General features: G+C 41.7%; 3 protein-coding genes across 6 annotated transcripts in view; 1 reads left to right on the top strand and 2 right to left on the bottom strand.

Annotated features, from left to right (window-relative positions):
• LOC109033194 (uncharacterized) overlaps positions 1-17,678 on the bottom strand; it is a 40,327-nt gene extending 22,649 nt beyond the window's left edge. For both annotated transcript variants that reach the window (XM_019045693.2, XM_019045694.2), the window contains exons 1-6: positions 17,294-17,678; positions 15,656-15,734; positions 14,660-14,904; positions 12,870-13,385; positions 11,498-11,653; positions 10,315-10,450 (exon numbers count right to left, since the gene is read on the bottom strand). In XM_019045693.2, the coding sequence (XP_018901238.2) occupies positions 10,315-10,450; positions 11,498-11,653; positions 12,870-13,385; positions 14,660-14,904; positions 15,656-15,734; positions 17,294-17,461 (1,300 nt within the window). In that variant the 5' untranslated portion in view covers positions 17,462-17,678. The remainder of the gene's footprint in view (positions 1-10,314; positions 10,451-11,497; positions 11,654-12,869; positions 13,386-14,659; positions 14,905-15,655; positions 15,735-17,293) is intronic.
• A 167-nt stretch (positions 17,679-17,845) lies between these two features.
• LOC109033205 (heme A synthase COX15) lies at positions 17,846-19,934 on the top strand. Its single transcript, XM_019045720.2, has one exon. It carries the CDS (start codon positions 18,113-18,115, stop codon positions 19,397-19,399), a length of 1,287 nt encoding a protein of 428 aa, XP_018901265.1. The 5' UTR covers positions 17,846-18,112; the 3' UTR covers positions 19,400-19,934.
• A 2,498-nt stretch (positions 19,935-22,432) lies between these two features.
• Positions 22,433-27,116, bottom strand: part of LOC109033187 (tectonin beta-propeller repeat-containing protein 2) — a 29,883-nt gene continuing 25,199 nt past the window's right edge. For 2 of the 3 annotated variants that reach the window (XM_019045676.2, XM_019045678.2), the window contains exons 22-23: positions 26,321-26,442; positions 22,433-24,141 (exon numbers count right to left, since the gene is read on the bottom strand). In XM_019045676.2, the coding sequence (XP_018901221.2) occupies positions 23,984-24,141; positions 26,321-26,442 (280 nt within the window). In that variant the 3' untranslated portion in view covers positions 22,433-23,983. The remainder of the gene's footprint in view (positions 24,142-26,320; positions 26,443-27,116) is intronic. The other variant, XM_019045682.2, reaches the window with a different exon arrangement.

The following is a 27,116-nucleotide window of genomic DNA, read 5'->3' as shown; positions in this document are numbered from 1 at the left end:
GGAGGGTCGCGGGGCGACGCGATGCTGCTTTGACGGAAAAACCACCCAAGTCCCGCCTGGCTATTTGCTGTCTCTCTCGCACTTATACGTTTCAAACCTGGGCGATTTTCTGTCTCTCTCCCACTTATACGCTTCCTACCCGGCGATTTTCTGTCTCTCTCGCACACTTTAGCGAGCCGCCTGGCTATTTTCTGTCTCTCTCGCACTTATACGCTTCCTACCTGGGCGATTTTCTGTCTCTCTCGCACTTAAACGTTTCCTACCTGGGCGATTTTCTGTCTCTCTCCCACTTATACGCTTCCTACCCGGCGATTTTCTGTCTCTCTCGCACACTTTAGCGAGCCGCCTGCTATTTTCTGTCTCTCTCGCACTTATACGCTTCCTACCTGGGCGATTTTTTGTCTCTCTCGCACACTTTAGCCAGCAACCTGGCTATTTTCTATCTCTCTCGCACTTATACGCTTCCTACCTGGCGGTTTTTTGTCTCTCCCGCACACTTGAGCGAGCCGCCTGGCTATTTTCTGTCTCTCTCGCACGCAATCGCGTCGTGCAAGGCGATTTTCTTTCTCTCTCGCACCTAAACGCTTGCTACCTGGACGATTTTCTGTCTCTCTCGCACCGGGTGCCCTTGAACGGGGCAACCGAGGGTGCAACCACTCTCGGAGGGTCGCGGGGCGACGCGATGCTGCTTTGACGGAAAAACCACCCAAGTCCCGCCTGGCTATTTGCTGTCTCTCTCGCACTTATACGCTTCCTACCTGAGCGATTTTCTGTCTCTCTCGCACACTTTAGCGAGCCGCCTGGCTATTTTCTGTCTCTCTCGCACGTATACGCTTCCTACCTGGGCAATTTTCTGTCTCCCTCGTACACTTTAGCGAGCCGCCTGGCTATTATCTGTCTCTCACGCACACAATCGTGTCGTGCAAGGCGATTTTCTATCTCTCTCGCACTTATACGCTTGCTACCTGGGGGATTTTCTGTCTCTCTCGCACTGGGTGCCCTTGAACGGGACAACCGAGGGTGCAACCACTCTCGGAGGGTCGCGGGGCGACGCGATGCTGCTTTGACGGAAAAACCACCCAAGTCCCGCCTGGCTATTTGCTGTCTCTCTCGCACTTATACGTTTCAAACCTGGGCGATTTTCTGTCTCTCTCCCACTTATACGCTTCCTACCCGGGCGATTTTCTGTCTCTCTCGCACACTTTAGCGAGCCGCCTGGCTATTTTCTGTCTCTCTCGCACTTATACGCTTCCTACCTGGGCGATTTTCTGTCTCTCTCGCACTTAAACGTTTCCTACCTGGGCGATTTTCTGTCTCTCTCCCACTTATACGCTTCCTACCCGGGCGATTTTCTGTCTCTCTCGCACACTTTAGCGAGCCGCCTGGCTATTTTCTGTCTCTCTCGCACTTATACGCTTCCTACCTGGGCGATTTTTTGTCTCTCTCGCACACTTTAGCCAGCTACCTGGCTATTTTCTATCTCTCTCGCACTTATACGCTACCTACCTGGGCGGTTTTTTGTCTCTCCCGCACACTTGAGCGAGCCGCATGGCTATTTTCTGTCTCTCTCGCACGCAATCGCGTCGTGCAAGGCGATTTTCTTTCTCTCTCGCACCTATACGCTTGCTACCTGGACGATTTTCTGTCTCTCTCGCACCGGGTGCCCTTGAACGGGGCAACCGAGGGTGCAACCACTCTCGGAGGGTCGCGGGGCGACGCGATGCTGCTTTGACGGAAAAACCACCCAAGTCCCGCCTGGCTATTTGCTGTCTCTCTCGCACTTATACGCTTCCTACCTGAGCGATTTTCTGTCTCTCTCGCACACTTTAGCGAGCCGCCTGGCTATTTTCTGTCTCTCTCGCACGTATACGCTTCCTACCTGCGCGATTTTCTGTCTCTCTCGCACTGGGTGGCCCAGGTAGGAAGCGTATAAGTGCGAGAGAGACAGCAAATAGCTAGGCGAGACTTCGGTGGTTTTTCCGTCAAAGCAGCATCGCGTTCCCCCGCGACCCTCCGAGAGTGGTTGCACCCTCGGTTGCCCCGTTCAAAGGCACCCAGTGCAAGAGAGACAGAAAATCTCCCAGGTAGGAAGCGTATAAGTGCGAGAGGGACAGCAAATAGCCGGGCGGCTCGCTAAAGTGTGCGAGAGTGACAGAAAATCGCCCAGGTAGGAAGCGTATAAGTGCGAGAGAGACAGCAAATAGCCAGGCGGGACTTGGGTGGTTTTTCCGTTAAAGCAGCATCGCGTTACCCCGCGACCCTCCGAGACTGGTTGCACCCTCGGTTGCCCCGTTCAAGGGCACCGAGTGCGAGAGAGACAGAAAATCGCCCAGGTAGCAAGCGTATAAGTGCGATAGAGATAGAAGATCGCCTTGCACGACGCGATTGTGTGCGAGAGAGACGGAAAATGGCTCAGCGGCTCGCTAAAGTGTGCGAAAGAGACAGAAAATCGCCCAGGTGGGAAGCGTATATGTGCGAGAGAGACAGCAAATAGCCAGGCGGGACTTGGGTGGTTTTTCCGTCAAAGCAGCATCGCGTTTCCCCGCAACCCTCCGAGAGTGGTTGCACCCTCGGTCGCCCCGTTAAAGGGCACCCAGTGCGAGAGAGACAGAAAATCGCCTGGCGGGACGCTTGGGTGTGCAACAGAGACAGAAAATCGCCCAGGTAGCAAGAGTACAAGTGCGAGAGAGACAGAAAATCACCCAGGTAGGAAGCGTATACGTGCGAGAGAGACAGAAAATAGCCAGGCGGCTCCCTAAAGTGTGCGAGAGAGACAGAAAATCGCTTAGGTAGGAAGCGTATAAGTGCGAGAGAGACAGCAAATAGCCAGGCGGGACTTGGGTGGTTTTTCCGTCAAAGCAGCATCGCGTCGCCCCGCGACCCTCCGAGAGTGGTTGCACCCTCGGTTGCCCCGTTCAAGGGCACCCGGTGCGAGAGAGAAAGAAAATCGTCCAGGTAGCAAGCGTATAGGTGCGAGAGAGAAAGAAAATCGCCTTGCACGACGCGATTGCGTGCGAGAGAGACAGAAAATAGCCAGGCGGCTCGCTCAAGTGTGCGGGAGAGACAAAAAATCGCCCAGGTAGGAAGCGTATAAGTGCGAGAGAGATAGAAAATAGCCAGGTAGCTGGCTGAAGTGTGCGAGAGAGACAAAAAATCGCCCAGGTAGGAAGCGTATAAGTGCGAGAGAGACAGAAAATAGCCAGGCGGCTCGCTAAAGTGTGCGAGAGAGACAGAAAATCGCCCGGGTAGGAAGCGTATAAGTGGGAGAGAGACAGAAAATCGCCCAGGTAGGAAGCGTTTAAGTGCGAGAGAGACAGAAAATCGCCCAGGTAGGAAGCGTATAAGTGCGAGAGAGACAGAAAATAGCCAGGCGGCTCGCTAAAGTGTGCGAGAGAGACAGAAAATCGCCCGGGTAGGAAGCGTATAAGTGGGAGAGAGACAGAAAATCGCCCAGGTAGGAAGCGTATAAGTGCGAGAGAGACAGCAAATAGCCAAGCGGGACTTGGGTGGTTTTTCCGTCAAAGCAGCATCGCGTTCCCCCGCGACCCTCCGAGAGTGGTTGCACCCTCGGTTGCCCTGTTCGAGGGCACCCAGTGCGAGAGAGACAGAAAATCGCCCAGGTACCAAGAGTACAAGTGCGAGAGAGACAGAAAATCGCCCAGGTAGGAAGCGTATACGTGCGAGAGAGACAGAAAATAGCCAGGCGGCTCGGTAAAGTGTGCGAGAGAGACAGAAAATCGCCCAGGTAGGAAGCGTATAAGTGCGAGAGAGACAGCAAATAGCCAGGCGAGACTTGGGTGGTTTTTCCATCAAAGAAGCATCGCGTTCCCCCGCGACCCTCCGAGAGTGGTTGCACCCTCGGTTGCCCCGTTCAAGGGCACCCAGTGCAAGAGAGACAGAAAATCTCCCAGGTAGGAAGCGTATAAGTGCGATAGAGATAGAAGATCTCCTTGCACGACGCGATTGTGTGCAAGAGAGACGGAAAATGGCCAGGCGGCTCGCTAAAGTGTGCGAAAGAGACAGAAAATCGCCCAGGTGGGAAGCGTATATGTGCGAGAGAGACAGCAAATAGCCAGGCGGGACTTGGGTGGTTTTTCCGTCAAAGCAGCATCGCGTTACACTGCGACCCTCCGAGAGTGGTTGCACCCTCGGTCGCCCCGTTAAAGGGCACCCAGTGCGAGAGAGACAGATAATCGCCTGGCGGGACGCTTGGGTGTGCGAGAGAGACAGAAAATCGCCCAGGTAGCAAGAGAACAAGTGCGAGAGAGACAGAAAATCGCCCAGGTAGGGAGCGTATACGTGCGAGAGAGACAGAAAATAGCCAGGCGGCTCGCTAAAGTGTGCGAGAGAGACAGAAAATCGCTCAGGTAGGAAGCGTATAAGTGCGAGAGAGACAGCAAATAGCCAGGCGGGACTTGGGTGGTTTTTCCATCAAAGCAGCATCGCGTCGCCCCGCGACCCTCCGAGAGTGGTTGCACCGTCGGTTGCCCCGTTCAAGGGCACCCGGTGCGAGAGAGACAGAAAATCGTCCAGGTAGGAAGCGTATACGTGCGCGAGAGACAGAAAATAGCCAGGCGGCTCGCTAAAGTGTGCGAGAGAGACAGAAAATCGCCCGGGTAGGAAGCGTATAAGTGGGAGAGAGACAGAAAATCGCCCAGGTAGGAAACGTATAAGTGCGAGAGAGACAGAAAATCGCCCAGGTAGGAAGCGTATAAGTGCGAGAGCGACAGAAAATAGCCAGGCGGCTCGCTAAAGTGTGCGAGAGGGACAAAAAATCGCCCAGGTAGGAAGCGTATACGTGCGAGAGAGACAGAAAATAGCCAGGCGGCTCGCTAAAGTGTGCAAGAGGGACAGAAAATCGCCCGGGTAGGAAGCGTATAAGTGGGAGAGAGACAGAAAATCGCCCAGGTAGGAAACGTATAAGTGCGAGAGAGACAGCAAATAGCCAGGCGGCACTTGGGTGGTTTTTCCGTCAAAGCAGCATCGCGTTCCCCCGCGACCCTCCGAGAATGGTTGCACCCTCGGTTGCCCTGTTCGAGGGCACCCAGTGCGAGAGAGACAGAAAATCGCCCAGGTAGCAAGAGTACAAGTGCGCGAGACACAGAAAATCGCCCAGGTAGGAAGCGTATACGTGCGAGAGAGACAGAAAATAGCCAGGCGGCTCGCTAATGTGTGCGAGAGGGACAGAAAATCGCCCAGGTAGGAAGCGTATAAGTGCGAGAGAGACAGCAAATAGCCAGGCGGGACTTGGGTGGTTTTTCCGTCAAAGCAGCATCGCGTCCCCCCGCGACCCTCCGAGAGTGGTTACACCCTCGGTTGCCCCGTTCAAGGGCACCCGGTGCGAGAGAGACAGAAAATCGTCCAGGTAGCAAGCGTATAGTTGCGAGAGAGAAAGAAAATCGCCTTGCACGACGCGATATAAGTTTATAAGTGCGAGAGAGACAGAAAATAGCCAGGTAGCTGGCTAAAGTGTGCGAGAGAGACCAAAAATCGCCCAGGTAGGAAGCGTATAAGTGCGAGAGAGACAACAAATAGCCAGGCGGCTCGCTAAAGTGTGCGAGAGAGACAGAAAATCGCCCGGGTAGGAAGCGTATAAGTGCGAGAGAGACAGAAAATCGCCCAGGTAGGAAGCGTATAAGTGCGAGAGAGACAGCAAATAGCCAGGCGGGACTTGGGTGGTTTTTCCGTCAAAGCAGCATCGCGTCCCCCCGCGACCCTCCGAGAGTGGTTACACCCTCGGTTGCCCCGTTCAAGGGCACCCGGTGCGAGAGAGACAGAAAATCGTCCAGGTAGCAAGCGTATAGTTGCGAGAGAGAAAGAAAATCGCCTTGCACGACGCGATATAAGTTTATAAGTGCGAGAGAGACAGAAAATAGCCAGGTAGCTGGCTAAAGTGTGCGAGAGAGACCAAAAATCGCCCAGGTAGGAAGCGTATAAGTGCGAGAGAGACAACAAATAGCCAGGCGGCTCGCTAAAGTGTGCGAGAGAGACAGAAAATCGCCCGGTAGGAAGCGTATAAGTGCGAGAGAGACAGAAAATCGCCCAGGTAGGAAGCGTATAAGTGCGAGAGAGACAGAAAATAGCCAGGCGGCTCGCTAAAGTGTGCGAGAGAGACAGAAAATCGCCCGGGTAGGAAGCGTATAAGTGGGAGAGAGACAGAAAATCGCCCAGGTAGGAAGCGTTTAAGTGCGAGAGCGACAGAAAATCGCCCAGGTAGGAAGCGTATAAGTGCGAGAGAGACAGAAAATAGCCAGGCGGGACTTGGGTGGTTTTTCCGTCAAAGCAGCATCGCGTCGCCCCGCGACCCTCCGAGAGTGGTTGCACCCTCGGTTGTCCCGTTCAAGGGCACCCAGTTCGAGAGAGACAGAAAATCCCCCAGGTAGCAAGCGTATAAGTGCGAGAGAGATAGAAAATCGCCTTGCACGACACGATTGTGTGCGTGAGAGACAGAAAATAGCCAGGCGGCTCGCTAAAGTGTACGAGGGAGACAGAAAATTGCCCAGGTAGGAAGCGTATAAGTGCGAGAGAGACAGCAAATAGCCAGGCGGGACTTGGGTGGTTTTTCCGTCAAAGCAGCATCGCGTTACTCCGCGACCCTCCGAGAGTGGTTGCACCCTCGGTTGCCCCGTTCAAGGGCACCGAGTGCGAGAGAGACAGAAAATCGCCCAGGTAGCAAGCGTATAAGTGCGATAGAGATAGAAGATCGCCTTGCACGACGCGATTGTGTGCGAGAGAGACGGAAAATGGCCAGGCGGCTCGCTAAAGTGTGCGAGAGAGACAGAAAATCGCCCAGGTGGGAAGCGTTTATGTGCGAGAGAGACAGCAAATAGCCAGGCGGGACTTGGGTGGTTTTTCCGTCAAAGCAGCATCGCGTTCCACCGCGACCCTCCGAGAGTGGTTGCACCCTCGGTCGCCCCGTTCAAGGACACCCAGTGTGAGAGAGACAGAAAATCGCCTGGCGGGACGCTTGGGTGTGCGAGAGAGACAGAAAATCGCCCAGGTAGGAACCGTATAAGTGCGAGAGAGACAGAAAATAGCCAGGTAGCTGGCTAAAGTGTGCGAGAGAGACAGAAAATCGCCCGGGTAGGAAGCGTATAAGTGCGAGACAGACAGAAAATCGCCCAGGTAAGAAGCTTATAAGTGCGAGAGAGACAGCAAATAGCCAGGCGGGACTTGGGTGGTTTTTCCGTCAAAGCAGCATCGCGTTTCCCCGCGACCCTCCGAGAGTGGTTTCAGCCTCGGTTGCCCCGTTCAAGGGCACCCGGTGCGAGAGAGACAGAAAATCGTCCAGGTAGCAAGCGTATAGGTGCGAGAGAGAAAGAAAATCGCCTTGCACGACGCGATTGTGTGCGAGAGAGACAGAAAATAGCCAGGCGGCTTGCTCAAGTGTGCGGGAGAGACAAAAAATCGCCCAGGTAGGAAGCGTATAAGTGCGAGAGCGACAGAAAATAGCCCAGGTTGGAAGCGTATAAGTGCGAGAGAGACAGCAAATAGCCAGGCGGGACTTGGGTGGTTTTTCCGTCAAAGCAGCATCGCGTTCCCCCGCGACCCTCCGAGAGTGGTTGCACCCTCGGTTGCCCCGTTCAAGGGCACCCAGTGCGAGAGAGACAGAAAATCACCCAGGTAGGAAGCGTATAAGTGCGAGAGAGACAGCAAATAGCCAGGCGGCTCGCTAAAGTGTGCGAGAGTGACAGAAAATCGCCCAGGTAGGAAGCGTATAAGTGCGAGAGAGACAGCAAATAACCAGGCGGGACTTGGGTGATTTTTCCGTCAAAGCAGCATCGCGTTCCCCCGCGACCCTCCGAGAGTGGTTGCACCCTCGGTTGCCCCGTTCAAGGGCACCCAGTGCAAGAGAGACAGAAAATCTCCCAGGTAGGAAGCGTATAAGTGCGAGAGAGACAGCAAATAGCCAGGCGGCTCGCTAAAGTGTGCGAGAGTGACAGAAAATCGCCCAGGTAGGAAGTGTATAAGTGCGAGAGTGACATCGAATAGCCAGGCGGGACTTGGGTGGTTTTTCCGTCAAAGCAGCATCGCGTTACCCCGCGACCCTCCGAGAGTGGTTGCACCCTCGGTCGCCCCGTTCAAGGGTACCCAGTGCGAGAGAGACAGAAAATCGCCTGGCGGGACGCTTGGGTGTGCGAGAGAGACACATAACAGCCAGGCGGCTCGCTCAAGTGTGCGAGAGAGATAGAAAATCGCCTGGCGAGACGCTTGGTTGTGCGAGAGAGATAGAAAACAGCCTGGCGGCTCGCGAATAAGTGCGAGAGAGAAAGAAAATCGCACGGTTGGACTTGCGTTGTTTTTACGGCAAAGGTGCGTCGCGTTCCCCCGCGACCCTCTGAGAGCGGTTGCGCCCTCCGTTGTCCTTGGCGGCTCGCTCAAGTGTGCAAGAGAGATGGAAAATCGCCTGGCGGGACGCTTGGTCGTGCGAGAGAGACAGAAAAAAACCAGGCGGCTCGCGCATAAGTGCGAGAGAGAAAGAAAGTCGCACGGTTGGACTTGCGTTGTTTTTACGGCAAACGCGCATCGCGTTCCCCCGCGACCCTCAGAGAGCGGTTGCCCTTGGTGGGACGCTTTAGTGTGCGAGAGAGAAAGAAAATCGCCTGGCGGGACGCTTGGGTGTGCGAAAGAGACACATAACAGCCAGGCGAACACACATCCAAGAGTCAGTATATCGCATTTAAATGTGAATAGGGATGCCCACCAGTTAAGGGATACCTGCAGTTTTATTTCCTTCCTTTAAATACCGATCTTAAAGATAGGATTGAAGGAAAAAACTACTATATACAACCAAGAATACACTATATTCACTTCTCAAGTTAGTATGCTTCCCATACAACAAGAGTCTTTTGGTGAAAAATCTGGGCCCCCAATCAATTGCTTTTTTAATGCAATGGCCGGTTAATGAGATTTTCCTAGCGCTTTTTTCAGTTAAGCGAGCCTCTCTTGAGTAAAATTGTTGGGAGGAGGGTTGTGGAAACCGAACATACCATCACTTTTATTCCCCAGATGCATTTCACATGCAGTTAGAACCATTCAGTAAAAATGTGAGCAATCTTTGAGTTGCTACTCCAAAGTTGGGGCCAATAATTGGCGTAATTTCAGTGTTTTTCAGTTTTGCGCGCCTTATTTGGGCAAAAACTCGAAGTAAAAGATATTTAAACCCAAAATATCATTGATTGTATTTTTCAAACATATTGTACACACAGTAAGGACCATTCAGGCAAAAAATGAGCGATTTTTGAGTTGACTTTTCAGGGTAATGGTCGATTATCGGAATCATTTTGGTGTTATTTTCAGTTTTTTACGCCTTTTTTGGACAAAAGTGAAAAAAAGATACTAAAGCCCAAAACACCATCAGAATTGTTCTTTAGGCGTCTTTCTAATACTCTTAGGAGCATTTTAAAAAAAATTGGAGCGAAAAATAATTTGCAGCTCAAAAGTTATGGGCATTTGAAGAGGGGAAGGTTTTGTCGCCAAAATCAGACAAAATCACAACAAAGAATCAACCGCAGCACATCAATGAGTGAAGTCGAACATTTCATGCATTTTTTTCTCAACTCTACATACTTTCATTGACATTGTGTCAAATTTTCACTTCAATCCGACGAAAAATGGGACCGGTGTGAATTTTATTGGGAAAAACGACCCTCTCTTTCTCAGAAGTTCGAAACGTCACTTTCTTGAAAATTCTTAAAACTTCAAAAATTCATATCTCGGTGAGTTTTTCGATTTGAGACCTAATATTTTGCAGAAGTTCATTATTTGGTGGTCTGATCAAGAAAAAAATTTATCATCAAAATCCGAGTCGGGCGGTTGCATGGCTGGTAGGTTCTATATGAAATGACCCAACATGGAAACTATGACTAAAGAATTATTCCAAAAAAGATTAAATAATTACAGTCAATTTTAAAGAATTACATTAAAAACACCCAAAACCAAGGTTGAAGTCGTTGATAAGCTATGCTACTCGAGCATTTTTATATGGCTTTGAGTCCCAACAGAAAGCCTGCCAAGATTCATATTCAGTTTCTTCTGGCTGTCCTTAAATTTTTAATATGATGAAGAAAAGTTTATTATAAGTACTTTTTTTGTCATTAGAATTAAAACAAAAGCAAGAAAACTGTTGTCAAATTATCGCATAATTCATACAAAATTGAAAAAAAATAGTTACAGGTAGTATAGAGCAGAGAAAGAAGTTCAGATTCGTTGGAGTAAAGTGGCGACTCAATACTGCAAGCCAAAAAACAATTACCTAACATTTATAAAATGGAAAAAAAACAATATGAATAAATTCTCTTTCATCAAACATACCTGTAAATGTGACATACTTTTTCGCCCATGATGTCCCTCTAATTTTTTTAGCAGTTGCATCACACTCTTCTGGATTAAATACCATAAAATCTTGTGAATTGACAGATCCATCCCTGTTTCCATTGAATAATTCCAGCTGAAAATGTAAGGTAAAAAATTAAGAGGAAAAACATTTGACAAGCAATAGCAGCATATTAAGAAGAGTTAACGGAAAGGTTTCAAAAAACAGAAGAAAAAAAGGGACAGGAAAAAAAAATTATATGACCCCATGAAAAGAGAGGAGATAAATTCAAAATTTAGGCATTGGTACAGCTGGTTAAGGAAATACTTAACAAAAATTTCTGTAGAAAAACTTCAAAATCTAACATCCAAATAAACTAAAATTATGGCATAGACTTGATAGATGTGAAGCCTGTATACAAAAATGTGGTTTTCAGAGAATGCTATTGGAGTAATCTATCGAGCTGAGAAAGAATGCTGTATGTGCCTTCAAACTTTGCTAAATTTCTTTTGATAAAATGCGAATTTTCAAGGAAATCTGAGAGTATTTCCCCTCCAATTTTTCAGAGAATTTTATTCTCGATCAAATCTTGATTATCTAAAAATTTCAAAAGAAAATATTTATAACTCTCCTTAAAAATAAACAATTTATTGGAGGAAATCTGGAAACTATCGAATGTTCATACGTCTTTTTCTTTTAACACGGCAGTGCTGGACAAGGTAAGAATTGAGGCACTGCAAGAAATGTTATCTTATCATCAGAATTTCTTGCAGCGCACATTAAACATACTAAGAATACCCAAAATTAACACATAGAAAAGAGATTAGCATTGATTATTCACAGTAGAGTAAGAAAATTTTAACTTCCCTTTCGTAGAAAAAACCGAAAATAAAATTTAAGTCAAATTCTTCTTTGAAAACAAGCAGATCATAAGGCAAAAAGTTGCTTTTTTGTGTAACTAACTAAAACACAACTAAATTAATGAAGGCATATGCTTACAACATCAAACTAGAATTTTAAAAAATATATGACTTCAAATCTCACTCTAACCTATCTCTGAATTTAATAGAACGTTGTGAAATGCATCGCTTTAAGCCTCCCTTCTTACTGATGAGAACATTGAAATACATTTATTTTTCGTTATTTAAAAATATAAGTAGCAGAGAGCTTAAAGATACTAACTCTGAGTCGATGAAACCGTATTATTTGATGTTTTCTTATTAGTGGAGGTTCCCAACCCTTTTCATAGAATATTGATACTTTGATGTCTTGTTCGTCCAGAGAGTCATCGGTTACCTTTATCCTGAGAACGTTTTTTGTTGGACCTGCATGTGGGGTCTGAAAAAAGAATATTAGTCAGGGTATTCCAGTAGAGCAGCAAACTTTATTTTTCCTCCTCTACTTCAAGGGCAAGTTTTAGTGAAGACTTGAAATTGTTCGACATGGGTTTTATTCAGGCAAGTTTTCCTACAACTCAATGCTAATGAAATTAACGTTCATAGTCTGAAATAGGGAATCATGTTTCTGCTAAAAAATTTGAGAACATTTTGGGAGCCCAGCTTAAAGAAAGAAAGAAAGGAAGAAATAAAAAGGACTACGCACAGAATATCGCGGAATTCAACTGCAGCAAAAATTCGATATAATTAGATATAATGTTCTCTACAGCCTCTTGAGCATGGTGAACTTTTGAAATCAAATTTCAAAAGTCTTGAGTCTTTTATCTTGAGGGAAGTAGGACTGATAAGTGAAATTTTTGGGTATTTTCCACATAATGTATGGTAAAAAGAATGCAACATCTTATTGGTGATCATGGAGAGCTTTTATTTCCTCAAAGACCAGGAAGATAATAACCAACAAACATAATGAAATTTCTCCCAATGATAACAATGTATGGCACAGCGTCCACATGGACATATCAACAATTCTACTTTTCCATGCTTAGAAAGTGCATGTGAGAAGACCGAAAATTTACTCTGCAGACCCACTTTTCTCGACATTGGTAAAGAGAAAGTTCAATTTTGACAGTTCATCGAGCTTAGGGAGCTTACAAAACAGAATATCAAATAGTATATATTGAAATTCGGCTGGCACCAAATTACTTGGTATTCTATGCTTTGTCCTTCGGATTTTGGTGTCTTAAGAGCAGTTATAGTTAGAAAAATTTAAGAAAACAAAGAGAAGAGCGGCATTATTGTCCTTTGTTGATGGACTCATTCAAGCAGAGGATACAGGTATATGACAGACAATTTTTTACTTACTCACTTGGCCACGCAAAATCAGAAGATCAGTGCAGGACATTTGCTGGCTGCAATGGTAAATTTTTAATAGAATTGTTTTCATTTTTATGCTTTGAATTTTGTCTTCGTTTACATAGGAAACGTTTGCCATTGCAATGCCTAAGATGCACAAAATGGGAATTGAAATGTCTTGTTTGAAACAAGAGTGTAGGGTTATATTACATTTAATTATGACTCCTTACTTCAAGATAGTTTCAGGAGAAATGTGTATTGAGAGATATCAAAATGATATGCTTGGAAAATGAAGTACTACTTACCCCAGTTTCTGTTACAACTGCATAACAGTGCATTTTCTCGCAGTTTGGTGCCTCTATTAATTTTGTATACTTGTAAGTGAGGTGGTTAGCGATTGTAAGGAATTCATTTGAATTTTTTGCACTTCCATTAATGATTTTGACATCAACTTTTTTTCCGTTTGTGACATTAGCTGCAGCAGAGTTTTTGACGGTTTTCTCAAGATGACCATTCATCTCTTTTCTGACATTAGTTGATCGATTTCGGTTATTCTCACCATCCACTCCTTTTGTTTCACCCAATTTCTGAGAATTAGACCTTGTTGTCCTGGTTATTCCTTTATCCCCTTCATCAGAATCACTCAGCTCTATATGCATGATTTCATCATTTTTGCTCCTTTTAAGTTCTGGAAGTTCATAATAAGACCGCTGAGAACTTAAGGAGAGGAGCTTATGGGGTCTTTTAGTGATCTTTACCTTATCATTCTTTGATTCTTTGGTTTGTTCAATAGAATCAAGTTGAGAGGTGGTCTCTAAGCTCTGGAAAAAAGAGATGCATGGCATGAATAATAAGATAGTGGCACTTTTCCTAAAAGGAAGGCTAGAAAGTATAATATCATTGCAAGATGTTATGTTATTGAGGTAACATAATTTCATTTTTTAGATCCTTAGGAATACTGAAAAAATTTCAAAATACTACAAGACAAGATGCGAATTCAAGCATATGATACATGAATTCCCATCTAAGTTTCACATGGATTATGATTGAACAGTGAAAATTACTGAAAGTCAGTGACTCTTGATAAAGATATTATCGTTTTTCGGTGCATCAATTTGAACCTCCCGCTTTAAAAAAAAAACCATAATCTACAAGGGTAATCCCAAAAGCCTCGGGTGTTTTGATCTCATTTCAAAGTATTTAAGATAGGAAAAATTTGATTAGATGTGCATATAAGGCATACTTTCAGCTTTAATTTTAGCTCGAGTTTTTGAAATCGGATAAACAGGACGCTTAGGAGGTTATTTTTCCCCCGCCGCCTTCGATGCGTCTCCCGCCACCTCCAGGCATGTGTAAGCAGAACCCACTTGGCACAAATCTAATTCAAACATTCATGAACGATTCAATGCAAGACAGATCGCAGAATTTCAAGAAAAAATCCAAGCATTTCGTCGAGTGGTAATTCGAATTTCCCACTCACAAGTAAAAAAATAGTCTCCTTGAATCAAAACATCCACTGCAACAGTTTTGACAGGCTTCTGAATTGGACAGTGTTCCCTCCTTACCCTGTCTTGTTCAAAATGTTAAAAAGGCGCAACAGCTGAGCCAAAGCAGCAAGATTGAGGTTGCCAAATTTTCATGCCGCAGAGACTGTTACGGCAAAGTTTAGTGCGCGATATGACACACACAGACTCGTTTTTTCATGAAAAGGAGGTTTGAATTTACTCATGGGAAAACATTGCACATATAGGTTGGGATTTTATTTTTAGTAATTATTTTTGCGCGAATGGTGTTCTATCTGAAATTCGGATAAAGAGACAAGTATTAGTATTCTTAAATTCTCACCTTGTTTTGTGGTTCATTACAGAAGAGTCTTCTGGTTGAAAAAAAAAAAACAAAAAAAAAACCATGACCTTCTGCTGCACCTCAGCAAACACACTTTTTTTCCTTGCTTGGCATTGCAGCGAGGGCATGTTTGATCAACTGTATATTACATCAGAAACCTAAATCAATTGATCAGTTGAGTGTCCTTATGACCGATTTTCAGTGTGATTTAAAAAGGCTTTAGAGAGAGCCATTTGAAAATGAACATTACCGTTGTTGTGAAGAACATTTTCACCCTTCTCTTTGGCTGACATTTGACAGTGATTTGATACTCCAGAAGGTGTTCCTGTTTTGAATACATTTTTGAATACTCTACAGAACTGTTTGGAATGACATGGAATCCATAAAATCCAATGAGATTTCCTTTTTGAACTTCGGCGCTTTCTAGCTCTTCAGCACATTCATTGAAAAGCATGACACGCAGGTGCGATTTTTTCTCTTTGTCCTTTTTAAGAGCTGTGGAGGAAATCAAAGGAAAATATGATTAATAGACCCATTGGTGGTGGATGAGGTAAGACATCAAATAGCGCATCAACAGCAGACAATATTGCAGAGTTAAGAAAGTAAGTGTTGAAAATTGGAAGAAAAGCTATCAGTGATTCACTCCTGAGTATTCAACTGAAAAATACAGACTTTGTGAGATGTAAACTGAGAAGCTTCAAAGGTTGTCACTTTTGATGACAGTGTAATCAAGGTACTAGTATCCGCTTAAAACAGTGTTGCCGTTTTGCGTAGTTGGAGGATCGTTGCGTAGTGGCTGCGTAATTTCAAGAAATCTGCGTAATTCGCGCTTACTTGAATTTTTTTGACCATTTCAATTTTTTGCCTCAGTTTTCAGGTTAGGTACGTCTTGCCAATATTGGTAAATAGTCGTAGTGAAGATAGAATTTTTTACCAAGGAGCAATGTTGCAACCTTTATTTCTTGATACCTACCTTAATAAGAAACAAAAAGATTTCAGAATTTTAAAATACCCGTGAAATTGTGCATAATTTGACTTAAACTGAGTAATTACTGCGTAATTTGAAAGTTTTCTGTGTAATTGCTATATGTATAGACAATTTCTGTGTAATGGCTTGCGTAATTGAGAAATTTTGCTGCATAATGTTGCGTAATTTTCCATCGGGTTGTGTACGCAGAACAGTAAAACTGGTTTGAAAATAAATTATTACAAAAATGATAGCAGAAAAATAAGAAGAAACAATTACCTCCTTCCAAAATGATAATCTTGACAGCACCCTTTGAACCTACATGCCTTTTTAAAGGGTAAACTTTAGACACTGCCCCCTGAAAAAATGACAGGTTAATTTTTACTATAATTGATAAAGATGCATGATGAAAGATAAAAGAATATTTGTTGCTTTTTCTATTACAATAAATTGACAGTTTCATTGATTTTTTTAAAGAAACGAGTTTGAAGTTGAAAAACTACATCAGCGTTTGCATCACAAATGAAAATTACACTAAAACTAATAATCTAAAATTAGTACAATTTCGAATTCAGCAAATTTTTCAATTTTTCCGAGAATATCCCTTAACTTTTGAGTAAATCTAAGCTTCTCTTTCATCAGCTCCCTGGATGGTTATTCAACTGCCACCACGATTATTCAAAATTCTCTCATTTGCACATATTAATTCTAAGGACAGATGCGTTTCACCGCAGTCTGTGGAGCATCATTGGTGCAACACGAACAGCATTGAATTGCACAAATGATGCTCTGTAGGCTGGGGCAAAATGCATCCCTTGTCAAAATAATTACATGCCAGTGAGAAAGTTATAATTAATTTGATTTAAACACAAAATTTGAAGATTAAAAATTTTGAAATAGCTAAGTAGAAAAGTGCATCCCACAGAAATATTAGAGATCGAAAGGCAAAGCAATTTGCAATGATCACTCAGAACATACTCTTGGCATTATTTCAAAGAGTTTCCTGGTCAAATTGTATGTAAACATACTTGAGGTGCTACAGTGTGATGTATACACTCACAAAAATTCGTCTAGGTATATCAACTTGATTGTCATCTGATTGGTTAGATTTCGATTAATTTTTTCTTCCCGTGAAAATGCTCTTTTTAACTTTACGATGGACCCTTTGGTTTCTTTACTACGTCACACATGTATACAAAAAGCCTTTAAAAATCCTGCAAAAATCCTTGCCACAGCCATATCATTCACTATATGTTTTCTATATCTAGATGTAACCAGAGGGCTTTCTGCTGCCTGAACCACAGAGGATCGCAATGAACCATCCAAATGGCTTTTTTTTTCATCCGTGGAACGCATGGGACACGATGGGTTGGGTTCTTTGCAGTTCTGGCCGGTTCAACTGGCGGAAGAGCGGTCCAAGTGTTCCACTGGAACGAATAGAACGCCCAACAACTGTGCCAGTGGACCAAGATAAAAAAGAGACACGATTCATGGCAATCCTCTACAATTCAGATAAAAAGGCCCTCTGCTGAGATGGTCATCATGTTACAAGCAATCCTGATCTCAAGCAGGAGTGTTTTGAATCGCAGATAATTTTTTTGTTTCCAGGGAAAATGACCATCTAATGTGTGATCCTGCAGTTTTGAAAGTGGCTGTATATCCACAAGGCGGAATCAGGCCAATCAACTTCAACCTACAAACAACGACATAACCCTATCTATTCCTTTTCATGGATTGAAAACTGAATGAGCAAAATAATTCTGAGCTATAAGCGAGCTCTACCTTTCTTTGGAAGCTAAAGGTATGCTGTTAGCAGGAATTTTCACCCTCTTATGAGATATCGGTGGACCCAGCAGTTGAGAAGAATATCCTGATCGGACTGTAAATAGTTGGGCTTAGGAATGAGAAGTCACTTACGATAGTCAAAGTGTTGTTATTGGTGGTACCGATTCCGCATTCAGTAAATGGTTTCAAAGGTAATTCACTGTCAACATGGTCAGTCCCGAGTGCAGCTAAAATACCTTCATAAAATTTCAAGGGTGAATTGTGCTCGCAAGCGATCACTTGAGATATCGGGCCACTCATTTTAAACTAGGTAATCAAAGAAAACGTAAAGAAGACAACAATTATTAAAGAACATATTTCATTTAACTAGTGAATAATGATAAAACCTCAGCTCTTCACATTTTGTATTCCGTTCATGTGACAGACAGAAACCAAAATTCAACTGAATTCAATTCAACTGTACAAAATACAAATTCAAAGTAGACCAAACCAATAAATGAAAACAATGATGGTGGATGGTGGCGGTAAATGTCGGGGTCGGCATGTTATTTTTTGATTGGTTGAGCCACCATTGACGCACCACGAATACGCAAATAGACCCGATGCTGTATGACGTCAAGAAGGTACGAAATGAAACCGCCAACGAGCATCCACCTTGGTTGCTTCATTATTATGATTCAGGAGGTGATGTAATGTGATAATGTGCCAATGTGCTGAAATTTCGAGATTAGCGAATTTGCTTGGAGGAGGATATCAGAAAAGTTTGGAGTGAAGTTTTGTTAATGTGTGTATGCCCGAACTCTTGTCATTCATGTTATTTTAATCATCCAAAAACTATTGCTAATTTGTGCCGGTTTTGCGAAGAGCTTTCCTCAGTGTAGCGCAGCAGTGCCATAGTATCGTGCAACAAAATAATTTTCTTGAACTTTTACTGCTTCAAGACGTTACATAATGTTAGCTTACAAAATCACCAGTCGATTATGTCCCTGCTCTCTTGCACATTCACATTGCGCTCCAGTGCAAGTCTCATTATTCTCTTCAAATTTAGTCCGGCGCAATAATTTCAGAGGCCTCTCATCTCGCAAAATACTGCCTTCTCTTCTATCCCGATTCAAAGTGCCAGCCTTTGTCAGAAAACTTGAGACTGTCGCTGTGGATAGTATCTCTTGCTCCATACCCACTCGGGGAAGCAAAGCTGTTGGATTTTGGCTGGCTGGATGTAGCGGCATGGTATTTGGAGCAGTCGCCCTTGGAGGTGTGACTCGTCTAACAGAATCAGGACTCTCTATGGTTTCATGGAAGCTTACTGGTGAGAAGTTACCTCTGACAGAAGTAGAATGGAAATCAGAATTTGAAAAATATCAAGAATATCCAGAGTTTAAGCTAAAAAATCAAAATATTTCACTAGCAGAATTTAAGTGGATTTGGTACATGGAATATGGGCATCGCATGTGGGGTCGCCTCCTTGGGGCAGTATTCCTAATCCCAGCCACATATTTTTGGAGTAGAGGGTATTTCAATTCCTCTCTAAAGAGACGCACAATAATTTTTACATCCTTGATTGGTGCTCAAGGTCTGTTAGGATGGTACATGGTCAAATCTGGACTGGAGGATAGATTTCATGAACCAAGTGATGTCCCTCGAGTATCTCAGTACCGACTTGCTGCTCATCTCACAATGGCCTTTACTCTGTACTCATTATTTTTGTGGTCTACCTTGGATCAACTCTTGCCATCAATGAGCTTCAAAGAGATCAGTCCGAGCTTGAGGAAGTTAAGAGCTGTTACACACTCAACAAAAGGCTTAGTATTCTTGACAGCAATTTCTGGAGCATTTGTAGCAGGACTGGATGCTGGTTTAGTGTACAATTCCTTTCCTAAAATGGCAGATAGATGGATTCCTCAAGATTTATTTGCTTTTTCACCAATCTTAAGAAACTTCACCGAAAATCCCACCACAACTCAATTCGTCCATCGAATTCTTGGTATATCAACACTCTCTGTCGCATCTGGGATGTGGTTGCTATCACGCCGTTGTCATCTCCCTCATCGAGCAGCTTTAGCTGCAAATGCTGTTGCAGCAGTTGCATGGTTTCAAGTTGCTCTAGGTATCACTACTTTATTGCTGTATGTTCCTGTCCCAGTTGCTGCATTACATCAGTCAAATTCTTTGATTTTACTTTCATGTGCCATTTGGCTATCGCACGAACTCAAAAATGTTAAAAGGATCATTAAATGAATAAAATCAGTCAGCTTCATCGAATATTTTTTCATGTTAAGTCAAATCAGTAGCACCATGAGAACTGAAACTTAAGTCTAAATTTTTGACCTGAAGTAGCATTGATGTCGCCAGGATTAGCTTTTTATTAGAGAAAGAGCTGCGATTTTATTCCTCTTGACATTATCATCGTTTTGGTATCAACAGATGTGTGTGACCTCTATGATACGATAATAAGCCAACAAAGACTTTCATACTTAGCCATCTGTTAGTCTTTTAGTTTAGATCAAGGTCTTCACAAATGGGACAGAAAGTAGGTGAAAAAAAGGCATGAGCCTGACGTGACACTTTTTTTCCAAAGAGCAATTAATTAACTTATCATAGTCGTCAGGTACTTGCCCACAAACTTTCATGATCCTACCTGTAAAATTTAGTAAGATAGGGTAACTTTTTAAGAATACAGTTGGGTTTTATCAACCAAGATGTTGGAAGGAAAAGGTGTCCTGAGAGAAGACAAGTTTCCTAGCACAAGTAAATATAATAGGGAATGCGAGAGTTTCTATTTAAATCTCTAAATATACATCCATTGTATAAATTTTAATCGAAACTCAATATCCTTTAAGTATGCTATTGACAAAATAAAATAGACAATATTGACCGATCAATAACACTTTGTGATGAAAGTGTAAACCAGTATGAAGTTCAAGCGCAGATTTATGACATATCGACAGTGAAAGTCGGCAATCACATTACTCGGTTTGCGACGTCGCAGACTTCCTGTCATACTTTATTTTTTAGATGGAAAACTACTCACCGACAATTCTTTAAAACTGTCATGATTTTTCTTCTCAATGCGAAGAAAATTCTGCAAAAACTTCAAGAAATAATATCAATTTGTTCTCCTTTAAAAAAATGACGTAGAGGCAGAGATTTTCAGACACCGCAAACGAGTTATGTGATTGCCGACTTTCACCGTCGATATGATTTCTACATCAGGTATGCAGACATTTTGTCTATTCATTAGTACATTCATGTACCAAAATTGGACTGGTGCTTAGTGAGCTAAAGTTGTTCCAATAAATTTGTTAAAATGGAATTTGTAGGCCAAAACTGAGATATTCGTTATTTTTGGTCAACTACTCTCCAAGCATAACAAACAGAAAAGATAGTCAGAACCCAATTTCCAGTTGTTTATTTTATCTGCACTTTTTTTTCTTATAACTGAAAGACCTGAAAAATGCTTAAAACTTTTTATATTAACTTCTTTTTTTGAAGTCCTGAAAAAGTAAAACACAGCACAACAAATTTCGGGTTTTGGTTTGTCCTGAGAACCAAACCAATTTTTTTCGATTCCTATGTGATATAGAAGTCGGAAAATGCCCATAATAACTTCAGAAAAATTGGATGGTGCTCAGGGCATTGCCATTTTGAATTTTCCAAAATTAAGAAAATCTACGATCAGTTTTTTGGAAATATCTCCTCAACGGTTAAGTTTACAAAACAAAAAAAAACAAAAAAACCAGCAAAAAGAGCATAAAATTTTCTACCGAGATCACCCTCCTCTGTTTTTTTAGCTTAATTTTTTGGTCGTTAAAGTAACGTTTTCATCAAAAATTAGCTAAAAAAGGTGTATTTTTGCTGATTTTAGGAGAAACTTTGCTTCATATCTCCAACCACGATTATCTGAGAAAAAAACTGTTATGCTCATTGAAAAGAGTGTAAAATTTACTTCTAGAAAACATATGTCATTAGCTCCGAAACTTGATTTAATCCTGTGAAACAGCAGTTTATTAGCTCCGCCCTTAAATTGTGATTTTGTCGACCATCTCCTTTAAAATCAAGAAAAAAACCTAAAAACGTGGCCCCAACTGTGTCTTAAGGTGGTTAAATAGTGCTGGGCCCACACTATTTTTTGGGGGGGGGGGGGGGGGGGCAGCAAAGCGAAAAAGTTCAAAAATTTTTAATCAGATCCAAAAATTTTGAGCTCTAATGAGGACCAGTACAAAGCTTACCGTGATGCAGTACAAAAAAGTTACCGTGTTGCAGTACAAAACTTGTACTTCCAGCTTGTGCTTTAACGCCGTCTTGGATTTTGCAAGATTTTCAGTTGGGTTCACTGACGAAGTATGAAAAGACCCAAAATTATAGATCTCTCGACGTGGCCTCAACTTAATAGTCCAATGCAAACTGCCTGAGCTGAACACTCTCCCCCATCAGTTTTGTACTGATCCTCATTAGAACTCAAAATTTTTGGATCTGATTAAAAATTTTTGAACTTTTTCGCTTTGCTGCCCCCCCCCCCCCCCCAAAAAAATAGTGTGGGCCCAGCACTATTTAACCACCTTAAGACACAGTTGGGGCCACGTTTATAGGTTTTTTTCTTGATTTTAAAGGAGATGGTCGACAAAATCACAATTTAAGGGCGGAGCTAATAAACTGCTGTTTCACAGGATTAAATCAAGTTTCGGAACTAATGACATATGTTTTCTAGAAGTAAATTTTACACTCTTTTCAATGAGCATAACAGTTTTTTTCTCAGATAATCGTGGTTGGAGATATGAAGCAAAGTTTCTCCTAAAATCAGCAAAAATACACCTTTTTTTAGCTAATTTTTGATGAAAACGTTACTTTTACGACCAAAAAATTAAGCTAAAAAAACAGAGGAGGGTGATCTCGGTAGGAAATTTTATGCTCTTTCTGCTGTTTTTTTTTTTTTTTTTTTTTTTTTTTTTTTTTGTTTTTTTTTTTGTTTTTTTTTTTTTTTTTTTTTGTAAACTTAACCGTTGAGGAGATATTTCCAAAAAACTGATTGTAGGTTTTCTCAATTTTGGAAAATTCAAAATGGCGATGCCCTGAGCACCATCCAATTTTTCTGAAGTTATTATGGGCATTTTCCGACTTCTATATCACATAGGAATCAAAAAAAATTGGTTTGGTTCTCAGGACAGAACCCATGTTGAGCGGTGTAATAATATGATTGATTGATATATTGTCTTCTCAGTTGCTTCAATTCAGTTCTACTTCACTACAATAAAAGAGGGGAAAAAGTCGAAAAAGTGATGAAAGATTTTAATCCTTTTATTTGGAAAATGTACAATATGATGCACAGTTCTTGTGCCATTCTACTGATGAGACTATTTTCTTGTTGTTACGATTTTGATTGTATTGTTCCTATTTGTGTAAGTAAGTACTATTGATTTCTCTATGTTTGTGAATAAATGTTCAACTGATTTGTTTTGCAAGAGAGAACTTATTTTCAATCCTGTTAATGTAGAAATTATTAGGCAAAAGTAAAAAATAGACAAACATTAGAAGTACCTCTATAAATTTGGGTCCTGTGAGATCTGACCAAATAGTAAAAAAACAAAATTGCAAAGGCACGCAATTGTTTGTAGAATATTGATCTGTAAATCTTCTTTGTACTCTTCTAATCTCATAAAAAGTAGCCTCTCAATGCTAAAGTCTAATTTGCTGGGGTTGATTAAGTTCCCTGAAACAATAAGCGAAAAGTCATGAAATAATGCCTCAGATCTCGTCTCCAAGGGCAGTTAATTTCAGGGAATTTGTGGCAGCGTCAAACTGGATGAGAGGAATTTTGACTATTTTTTGGAGTTACAACCTCCAAAGAGCGGAGCTTTCGCATTCTTGTAACAACTTTGTGCGGAAAATTGGAGTTCAAGTTACTTCGTCCAATGCTCCATGGACGTTGAAGTTGCAATTGCATTTTTTAATTTGATTTGATTTAAGAACTAAACAAATATGAAGAGTCAAATATAAGGAACTAAACAAATATAAAGTTATGCACACTTCGCTTTTGCTTCTTTTTCTTTTTTCTTTTCTCAGTTGTTCTTGGAACAACTATTAATATGAGTAAGTCAATATTCGTCCCTATCTTGTTGGTGTAACTTTTTTCAGCAACAAATAGTAGGAAAACGTACCGTGGAGACGAAGCCTTAGAGAGCTTCACTGTACAAGCTTTGTAAACTTTTGAGACCGCTTGAAGTTGATCAAACAGCAACTACGGACTATGTAGCAACATTAGCTCAAACTTCTAACATTCAGGGACAAGACACTTGGGTGTACTTAAACTTTTACACTAATAGGCAAGTTCCCTTACTTGAGTGTTATGAATTCTTATGACTAAAATTTATTGGTTGTTGTTACATCTGATTGGCCATGTTCCTATTTTATTAGTGCACATCTTGCACTTTGTCAATAGGTAAAAAATGTTTCTTTGTCATTGAAGTGAGAGTAATAGGCATGCTGCCAACAGTTAGAAAAATTGGGAAGGTAGGGAAAAAAGCATTAAGGAGATTTTATCTCAGCACCAGTTTGATTCCATATAAATTTGATGCGACTTTCTAAAAGTTTGTTGACAATGAGCATGATGAATTCTTAAATTTAAACTTCCCATGTGTATAGCTCTGAAAACTGATGCTGAATAGAACATTTTTAAAATCTTTCTATTTGCATTTTTAACTAAAATTGATAATTATCTTAACCAGGTAACAGTGGTGAACAAAGTTCCAAACGAGCAAAGTAAAAAGAACAGTTCATTACTTAAAAAAAACAAGCTTGGATAAAGTTGGTTAATCCATTAGCAGGTTATGATAAGATTTCTGTGTCAATGATTTCCCAAAGATCTTCGACAAGATTTTCCGAGTTCTTTGATTCGCTGACATCATTGAGGGAGAAGCAGGCAGTTTTTCGCATGACCAAGGCGTTTTTCCTGTCTAGTCCCCATGCTCTATCATCACCAGACACTGAAAGATTAAGGAGAGAAGATTTTAGTCACGGCATAGGTATTATCTATTTACAATTATTGATGATGAACGGCTAATATTTATCATGTATCATTGGGACATCAGATATTCTTGAAGATTGGAAATAGGATGTATTAATGCTTAAAGGAACTTTAAGCATAGTAATTGCAGAGTAAATGTGGTCCCTTTTGGCATTAATAAATCCAATGATAAAATACTCTCAAGCTCTCTCCCTGCACAGATCTGATCCAGACAAGAAAGAGAGATACAAAAGAGAAGGAAATCTATCAGAAAATGTCAATTGAAAAGTAGACTTCCTCACTGTACACACTTACTCAAAATGCGTCCCGGATTAAAGATGAATCAAATTCTTTAAAACTCCTACAACTGACAAATTCTTCATTTTAGAACAAATCAAATATTTTTACAAAATTAATCCATGAATGAGCCAGCTTCTGCAAAAAAGTTCAATGTCAATAAAAAAAAAAAAAAAAATGCCTAAAATCCCCGAAAAACATAGAGGCTTATGAATTGACTCAAGATCGTCCAATAAAAAATGATGATGGTTATTTTCAGCTGTCGAGTTTTGCATGGGAGGTCTTCCGCTCCCTTACAAGATGACTCTTCCAGTACCTACATTTTCTGAATTTAACAAGCATACATTACGGGGTTGATGCATTCAATCTTCCGATGAATTGAAGCACTCGCCTGCAAAATCAATTTGCTTTACTCTTCTACCTTCCTCAGAGGGAAAATTCTTTTATTTGTCTGCTTACCAGCTGTATGCATGCTCTCCTTCTCCAAACATTTGGGAAATTTCCGAACAATTGGCAATGACCACACCCGAAAGATACGGAGGTTACAGGAAAAGAAAAAAAAGGACATTGCACAATTTTGAGGTTCAGCTCTTCTGAAGTACCAATCTGATCAAATAATACCATGAGCCCAAAAAGTCGACAAAAATAAGCATTGGATGTTTTTACTAAAAATGAACCGATTACAATTGAAATTGTGTGGAACTACATCGATGGCCGAAAGTGTGGAAACACGTATCTCCTTTGCACTTTTAAAATGACTGCTCCTATCACATTTTTTTTTGAGGAGGAACAGTGTAACTTTATTGCTTGAAATTTATACAGAATATTCTGGTAACATTGAACAGAAATTAAGAAAGTTTTCAAGCAATTATGTTGAATAGTTTTTCACAGAAAAATAAAGTACCTATAACAGGAAGTTTGCACATTCCAAACGGAGATATGTGGTCTTGCACTTTGGCCATCGACGTACAAAGGCTCCACATTCTAGCATGATGAGCTCATTTCAAGATAAACTGGACACGTTGAATTGCGTAGCTCTTAGGGCCTAAAAGGGTGACAACATGTAAAATGAAAATCACTAGAAAGGTGCCGCTGCCAACCTAAGCATTTGAAAGATTAATCAATATGACCCACAGCGCGTTGTAAACAAGCGTTATAGCCGTGGACTAGTCGCACTTTAGCGGGAATCCAAATCGCCTTGTATTCTTATCGGGAAATCCTGTTTTTCTATGGACAAGTTCTCTTTGTGAGAGTAGAAATGAAAAACTTTTATGGATGAAATTTATTAACAGCATTAGGAAGTATGTGTTTTAAAACTTTCTACTGAATATTAATTTTCCTCGATGAAAAAATCGAGCTTGAAATGAAGGTCTCAAATGGTGGGTAAACTTACTGTTCTTTCAACTGCGCAAGATTCATACTCTCCCATCATGCTCTGCACGACAGAACTGGTCCATTTCGCGCTCCTTTGCGACTAGTCAACAATCCAAGACTCTCATTGGCTTGCTAGGAGATTCTATTGTTCTCTGCTGTAAGAAGGGGTATGCGAGTACCCACTTTGCTTCTAGATCCCTACTTGGGCCCCAAGAGCTACACGACCTGATCAAATCTGACCTCCAAATATTTGAGGTGTCCATACTCTCCCTATAAAGGTACTCTAGATAAACCTAGAGCAGACAAAAACCTTGTAAATTTTGTATTCTTTTTTTCTTCTAGATTTTCATTAAGATAATTGAGGCTCATAAAAATTATGTAGTCTTTCAAGAGAGATGTGTCACCAGCAAAGATTCAAGAAACGCCAACTCCTTAAGACTAGCCCTTCTTCAACAGTTTTCAATTGCAGATGAAAAAGCTCTGCTGACCTGATATTAATGATAGTGACTTAGTATGTCTCTGCCAATAATCTCCGATATAATTGTTCTGAGTGATACCATGTCTGCGAAAAACCTGCCGGTTAGAGGATACTGCCCACACACCAATGCTGCTGCAAATTTAAAGGAAATTCATACGTTAGATATCAATTTAATCCAAAGAATAATAGTCTTCTTCAGGAAAAAACACATGCACACACAAGCAGAGAGTTGAAATTAGCTGAATTGAGAATATAATTAGTGTTCGTGTATTGACAGCGAAAGAATGGTAAGTATCCAAGATAGATTTACCTCTTACATGCTGTGTGAATTGAGAGAGATTTCTTGAAATTCTCAGAGTTTGCTGGTACACAAAAAAGTAAAGTTTGAATATTTCTCTTCCTCTCGCTAAAAAAAAAAAGAACAAAGAAATGCTTCTTGATTCACACTGTAAGTAAAAAGTAAGGCCATCTCAGATAAGAACCGTCAAGGATTCACACCCTCTTCGCAGAGAATTTTTGTGGCTGATTTCAATTTTTAATAAATGGCCACAAGTTGATGATATACACTTTTCTCATCGATAAATCTTGTTTTTTTTTTTTGTTTTTTTTTTTGAGTGATTAGTTGCAACTCAGGCATTTGGACCTGTAGGTAGGCAGAAAGGGGAGACAGGTTTCAATCAAATGAGGAAATTAACATTTTCTGATTGAAATTTCCAATATGAAAATACAGAAATGTAGTAACTACACATACTTTGATCAGGGATGACTTAAAATTATTTACAACATGTAAAACGGTATATTATTCA

The sequence above is a fragment of the Bemisia tabaci genome, chromosome 1 (genome assembly GCF_918797505.1).
Source record: "Bemisia tabaci chromosome 1, PGI_BMITA_v3".
Taxonomy (NCBI): domain Eukaryota; kingdom Metazoa; phylum Arthropoda; class Insecta; order Hemiptera; family Aleyrodidae; genus Bemisia; species Bemisia tabaci.
This window is presented reverse-complemented; position numbering and strand designations above follow the sequence as displayed.